We start from the raw sequence: 7,330 nt of genomic DNA, 5'->3' as shown, positions 1-7,330 counted from the left end.
AAAGCTTCTTCCCAAGAATGTCACCATCTCTAAATAAGAAATAATCCTTGTCTTCTATCTTTGGTGCCTCCGTACTCTGGGAGAAGAACTTTGTCTCCAACTTTCACACTAACTGGTTGAATCTCTCCACCCTTTCCTTTAGAGCCTGATCCCACAGCTACTGTTGCTTGTAATACTTTTCCTTGAGATTTTTCTGGAAGCATAATGCCACCTTCGGTGACAGTTTCAGCTGCACTCCTTTCAACCAATACTCTGTCAAACAGCGGAATAAACTTTCTAAATGCTTGTCCAGCCATGACTCTGGCCTCCGCTGCCCGGACTCTACTCTCGCGCTGCCGCTGCAAGGAGAGACCTGTAGTCCGACCCAGGGACATGTGAAAAAAGAATTAATTTATTTTTTATGTGTATGCGTGTATTGCCTGCATGTATGTAAGTACACCCGTGTTGTGCAGTGCCTATGGAGGACAGAAGAGGTTGTTGGATCCCCTGGGACTGGAGTTATGGACAGTTGTTAGCTGCCATATGGGTGCTGAGATTCAAACCTGGGTCTTCTGCAAGAACAGCCAGTGTTCATAACCGCTGAGCCATCTCTCCAGCCCCTAATTTTATTACATGTATACTTAAAACATTTGTACTTGCATCCAGACTTTGGTATTAGCCTAGTTTCTAGGCTAATACTCTTTTAAATTTTTTTTCACTTAAATGGAATCATTCTGTACATATAATTTTATGTAATGCTTTCTATTTTTTTTTCCTTTTTTTCTGTAAACTATTCCATTGTATGGATGGCACTTTTGTTTAAGTAAATAGTTACTCTTTTTAAGAACGTTGATAGACTCTTGACTTGGTAATTTATTATAAGAGTGCTATTAATGTTCTTTCAAGTACTCCTGTTTCTTACCATGAGTTTCCAAGTCCTGCACCAGTGCATGACTATCAAAGGTCAATTTCCTTTGTTCTAAAGGAGTTATGCCCACTGGCCTTCTATCATATTCTTCCTTAGTTGTGGTGGTCAAGAAATCTGAAAAGAGAAGACAGTGTTATTTATTTTTGCAATAATTGACAGTGATATCACACTTGGGCTTCTACAGAGCTTTCTCCATCTATTTAAATATAGTTCTAGCTTCCCAATTAACTGAGTGCTGTAATCTCGCAAAAATTAACTGACTCTTCTGAACCCTTTTCAAATCTGAGGTCTGATACTATTCTGTACATAAGCAAACATTCAACAAATGTTTTTCTTCTTTCAAGATTCAGAAATGTTTTAAGAGTCAAGTCTAAATCATAATGATAAATATTAAATGCTTTGGATATCACTGCCTCTACTTAATTACTGGAGAGCAGAATCTGCCCTACTCTCTTCAGTGTTCAAAAGTTTCTTATAGCACTACAAAGCCTTTTTATGCCTATGTTCTTATCTAACAGCTGTTTTTCCATTCTCTTACATATCCATACATAGATTTCAGCCCTAATACAGTTATCTTGTTTGCTGTTTTTCTTTCTGACCCAGACTATAAGCCCTATAATGTCTTGACTGTTTTTCCTTACTGTATCTTCAGGACCTACAATGCATTTTGACACACAGGTGGGTCACAATCAGTGAGTTTGACTTTAAAAAAAAAATATTTTATTATTTATTATTTTGTGTGTGAGTGTATTGCCTGCATGCAGGTAAGTGTACCTGTGTTGTACAATGGCCAGAGGACAGAAGAAGCCGTTAGATCCCCTGGAACTGGAGTTACAGAGAGTTGTTAGCTGCCATGTGAATGCTGGTATTTGAACCTGGGTCTTCTGCAAGAACAACTGGTGTTCTTAACTGCTGAGCCATCTCTCCAGCCCCGAGTCTGACTTTTAAAGCCTAGAATATTTACTGGTAAACATAAGAGCTCTAGGGCCTACTATTCAATTTTGAAGTAAGTCTCATCCTGTTCAATTAAATTCCAAAATCTAACCTAGACACAATATAGTCTTTTTTTATATGCTACTGGTGAATTTTATTATTATTTCCTTTGAGGATGAATTCTGCCCATATAAAATTCTACTATTATATATTAAGATAACTGCCAATTAATGTAATAAGTCAAATACAAGGAACTACACCAGATACTTTATATGCCACCAAAGGAAGGCATTATTCACATTTTTAGATTAAAAACCATGCTTAATAGAGCTGGGTATGGTGGCACATGCCTGTGATTCTAGTACTCAGGAGACTGGGACAGAAGGATCAAGAATTTGATGCTAGCGTAGGCTACATACTGAGACTAAAACCAAACCAAGGAAATCTTTCCAAACCAAGGAGAGGTAAAGGATTTTGCATAAGTCATAGAGCCAAAAATAGGAAATAGCATCAGATTTAGATTACTTTGACTCCAAAGTTCACATTCTATCATCTTGTGTGGTCAGTCTCTCTTATTTATCCCAAGCTACTTACATATCTAGGTACTTAAAAGACAGTGTCAACTTCAGGCATGGTGTTGTGCTAAGAATTTATAAGTGATTCCTTCCTAAGTATCTTCATAGTCAAAAAATATGAACCAAATACTAGGTCATGTGCTTGGCACAGGACAGAACATAAACCAAAACATACCTGATGTCTTTACTGATTTTATGGAATAGGGGGCAGTAAAAAATATTTTATTTATTATCTTTATTTTATGTGTATGAGTGTATTGCCTGCATGTACGTGAGTGCACCCGTGTCGTGCAATGCCGTGGAGGTCAGGACATCGAATTCCCCTGGAACTGGAGTTAAGGATGGTTCGTAGCCACCATGTGGGTGCTGGGTATCGAACCTGGATCCTCTGCAAGAGCAGCCAGTGCACTTAACCGCTGAGCCATCTCTCCAGTCCCCAGATGTTATTAAAAAAAAAAATTAAAACCTCGGGGCTGGGGAGATAGTTCAGTGGTTAAGATCACTGGCTGTTCTTGCAGAAGACCTGGGTTCAAATCCCAGCACTCACATGGTGGCTAACAACCATCCATTAACTCCAGTTCTAGGGAATCCGATGCCCTCTTCTGCCCTCTGTGGGCACAGGTACACTTACATACATGCAGGCACAACACTCATAAATGTAAAATTAAAAAAAAAAATCAAAACCTCAGCTTAAATTAATGTGATACAAGATATAAAGATTCATTAAAATAATTAGAATTCTGTTTAATGGAAGAGATAAAAGGAAGCAGATGTAAAGGTGGAATCATTTTAAAAATGCGTATTAGCAGTCAGCCTTTTTTGGCTGAGCATCATTAATAAGGGTTAAGAAATGTACATTTTTGTGTCACTGTCAGACATAAAGCAGGTGAGAAAAATAAAATTGAAGAAAAAAATTCAATAAAACTTGCCCTATACAATTGCAAGAGTTGCATTAGGAGTAATGATTTGGTACCCTTAGTTGCTAACCCTTCTTGATTAGAAGTTCATTCTAATTAGAAAATAATCAGAAACACTTATGTAACATTTTACTGTTTTTATACCTATTACTAATTTCTTAAAATTCTTATTGATGAGGAAAAGTGATACTCACTTTTAGTTTCAGTATGCAGTCCAGGTGAGCATCAAATTCATGATACTCCTGGCTCAGAGGCAAATCATGTTTCAGATCTTAGGTCTTATGGGTAGTCAAACTGGTACAGCTCCTCTGACTTGAGTCAACAGATAGTGAATACCTCATGCAAAAATCAGGATCCAGATCAAACACCTTAACATTGCCAGCAGATCTCTATGGGCTGCAGCTCCTCTCAGGTCCCAGCATGCTCTCTGGCTCTGCTTTCAAGGTCTCAAGATTTTAACTCTACAAACATGCCATGTGCTTGCCTTCCCTTCGTGGCCTTTGTACAGCCTCTGTTCAGAAAGCTCTCTTGTCTGTTCATATTTACCCTTCAGAGCTCTGTCCAAAGGTCTCTTCTGTTGGAAAGTGTGCACAGATCTTGTAAGGCCAGATCTTCCACATGGCTTTTCACAGTACCTTGTAATATTCTTTTGCAATACCACGTACGATTCCACACTTACTCAACTATTAATTTTTAACTTCCCATTAGATCAGGCATAATTTTTAACTTCCCATTAGATCAGGCAGCAGACATTGCCCTCAGGTTACCAACACCTGTTTTTCTGAATTGTTATAAAGTAAATAAAACTTCACAGCTCATTTGCTAATCATTTATGGCTGCTTTCATGCTAAAATGACAGAGAAATTGTAGTTGACCATGTGGGCCACATGGCCTAAAATACTGTTTCTCTTAGAGAAAATCTGCTAACCAACTTGAAGTCCTTGAGAGTAGGGGCCACATCTATTCTTGATCACTACTGAATTCCCAGTGCCCAACATAATTTTAGATGTTCATAATTCTAGATGTTTTCCTTCATATGCTGAAGGAAAAGCTCTGTGTGTACAAAAATGAATGGTGTTTTGTGGACAGGGACTCATTGTTACCCAGGCTGGTTTCAAGACTCCTAGGCTCAGATGATCCCATTTCAGCATCCTGAGTAACGGGGACCATAAGGTGTGCACTACTGCCCTGGGGTTTTAAAGTTGTGTTTTTTATGACATGATTTAAAGATAAATTCATAGAAGAGAGAGACAATGGCCCTCTTTGGGAATAAAGGCTATTTCAAAATCTTACAGCCATATTAAATCTTAAATCCAGATAGACGAACAGAATGAACAAAATTCACCAAGGCATGCGATGTATTTGCCATTCCTTCCTTAGGTTCTAGTTACAAAGAGGCTGAGAATAATGGAACACGGGGGACATTTCTTTCTTAAATACGATTTTGCTTAGTACTATGAGGGGGATGTTGTTGATGGCACACTCTTTGGCAACAGGTCTTTGTGGGGGGGTTCCTTTCTTTTGGGAGGCAAAAAAGGCACTACAAAAAAACCCTTTGAATACTCATGATAGGGCATTGTGATCACTGGCCTGATTGTCCCATGAGCAGTCTGATTCATGAGGACTCCTTAAGCTTATGTTTGACAAGTATATTTAAGAAATGACCATAATCATTGTTTCCATCTGAAGACGGAATATAGGTCCTTAATATCTTAAACAATCTCAGAACTTAAATGTCTGTACAAAACCCTACATTTCTATCTTCATTGTTACTCATTTTGATTCTTTCACAGCCATCTTTTATAGGTTTACAGTGAGAAAAACAAACTCAAAGAGTTATCAACTTTATAAAGTTACTAAGTCATATATCAAGGTTGGGAACTCTGGCTAATCTTATACCAAACTCCTCTTTGATGGAAAAGGCCAGATCTACTTTTGAAAAGGCATATAAAATAGCCACGCATGGTAGCACATTCCTTTTTAATCCCAGCACTTGGGAGGCAGAGGCGGGTGAATCTGAATTCCAGGCCAGCTAGGGCTACAAGGTGACCCTGAGTCAAAAAGACCAAAAAGGAAAACAAAAAAAAAAAAGCATCCCATTAAATCTAAGTTGTAAGTTTTATTAACTTACTAATGTCTGTTTTTAGAATTGAACCAGTTCAGTGACACAGCTGGCTATTTTTCTTATTTTTTATGCATTTTTCACACTTTATGTATGTGTGCATACCACAATGTGTGTGGAGGTCAGAGGACAACTTTTGGAAGTCTGTTCTCCCCGTCCACCATGTTGAATCCTGGGGATAGTATTCAGTTTATTAGGCTTGGTGGCAAACACGTTCATCTGCGGAGTCATCTCCCCGGCCCCAGCTGGTTATTTTTCTGGAGAAACTCGAGAATAAGCATTACAGCATATATTCTTACATTCTGGTCTGTTGACATGGTATGGCGCAGGTCCTCTGACATCAAAGATTGGGGAGAACAGAATGCCCAGAATGGAATGAGATGCCTACTCCGTGATCCACCTTAAGAGTTTAAAAATTGAAAACCAAAAACAAAATCCTGGAAATAGTCCTCAGGATACAGCCAGATGTTCTTCAGGATACATGCTCTTAACAGAGGTTGCCAACTGGTTGGAAACTTGCAGATTCCGCTGCACTTAAAAGTGTGCTATGAGGCTAAAGAGATGGTTCGGCGGTTAAGTGCACTGACTGCTCTTGTAGAGGACCCGGGTTCGATTTCCAGCAGCTAACAACCATCCTACCTCCAGTTCCAGGGAAATCGGACGCCCTCTTCTGACCTTTGCGGGCACTGCACGACACAGGTGCACTTATTCACATGCAGGCAATACACTCATACACATTTAAAAATAGATAAAAATATCCTTTAAAAAAGTGTGCTACGTGACTACACTGAAAATCAGAGTGAGAATAAAGCAATTGGCTTGAAACGTGTGCAGTTTACCACAACCCCGGGCTCCAGGCTAAATGAGCACATCTGCACCGCCCACCGAGGAACCAGGACACGCGCAAACACAGCATCAAGTAACGTAAAACCAAAAGAAACCCGCCACAAACTCAGAAGGTACGCGAGCGGAAACCCAGGGCGGCGGAAGCCGGCTCGGACCAGGAAGGATGCCCTGGCGTCCCGAAAGGGCGGGGTTGGAAAAGGGGCGTACCACCGTCTCGACTGCGCCAGAGCAGGCGCGACCCACCCGAACCGTCTGTCTGGACGGCACTCAGGCCTGGGTGACGTGGTGCTTCGTCTCACCTCTCCGCAGGGCGGGCGACAGACGCCCTCGGGGAGTTAAAACCCAGTTGCCTTCAAGGCGTAGGAACCGCCAAAGCCAGCAGCTCTTCATGTTTTCAGAGCTTCCGGTCGGCAGGCGCTTTAACTGTCGCCGAGGCTTTCGGGTAGTGTAGTTCCAGCAACGAGGGAATGCTGGGAAATGTAGTTTCCGGTTTCTCACAGCGTTCAGGTCCAGCGCGCTCTAGCACCTCGGTCCCACAGGGTTGGGCCTCTTCAGACACAGCTACACTTCCCTAGCAGGACTCAGAGCTACTCCCTTTCGCCCACCGCCCTTTCCCCATCTGCCCCTGCCTTTACCGCCCTAAGAAAGCGGCGTCTTGGAGGACCTTCCCGCGACCATTTGCGTACAGTTCCACAGCACGCTAACCCCAGGCAGCCAGCGGCCCCTCACCACGCCGCGTGGGTGGGAACCGGGCCTATGTAGCCGCAGAGCATCCTGGGACCTGCAGTCCTAGCTGCTGAGCATTGTGGGGGAAACCAACCTAGCATCCTCTGGGGAAACGTGGAAGTCCAGCCAGCAGCGGGTTTTGGCAGTTTCGCATCCTGCTTGCTACTTGGCCCTCTGCCGCACTGGAGGACCAACTGTTTTAATGTCTTCGGGGAAACGGAATTTCTCCTCTGTTAGGTGGATGCTGTGCGGTTCCTGGTGTATCCGGGTCAGTCCTCAGTTCCTCCAATCACTGATCCACGTG

General features: G+C 41.9%; 1 protein-coding gene and 1 pseudogene across 2 annotated transcripts in view; both read right to left on the bottom strand.

The window, feature by feature from the left end:
* Nucleotides 1-428, bottom strand: part of LOC115072214 — a 709-nt pseudogene extending 281 nt beyond the window's left edge.
* Nucleotides 1-7,031, bottom strand: part of Ccdc90b (coiled-coil domain containing 90B) — a 26,854-nt gene extending 19,823 nt beyond the window's left edge. Inside the window, exons 1-2 of one of the 2 annotated variants that reach the window (XM_008844187.3) lie at nucleotides 6,600-7,031; nucleotides 902-1,021 (exon numbers count right to left, since the gene is read on the bottom strand). In XM_008844187.3, the coding sequence (XP_008842409.1) occupies nucleotides 902-1,021; nucleotides 6,600-6,690 (211 nt within the window). In that variant the 5' untranslated portion in view covers nucleotides 6,691-7,031. Of the gene's footprint in view, nucleotides 1-901; nucleotides 1,022-3,526; nucleotides 5,310-6,599 lie in introns of those variants that run through there. The other variant, XM_008844188.3, reaches the window with a different exon arrangement.
* Between the last annotated feature and the right edge of the window lie 299 nt (nucleotides 7,032-7,330).

This window comes from Nannospalax galili, unplaced genomic scaffold (assembly GCF_000622305.1).
Source record: "Nannospalax galili isolate Female #2095 unplaced genomic scaffold, S.galili_v1.0 scaffold278, whole genome shotgun sequence".
NCBI lineage: Eukaryota > Metazoa > Chordata > Mammalia > Rodentia > Spalacidae > Nannospalax > Nannospalax galili.
This window is presented reverse-complemented; position numbering and strand designations above follow the sequence as displayed.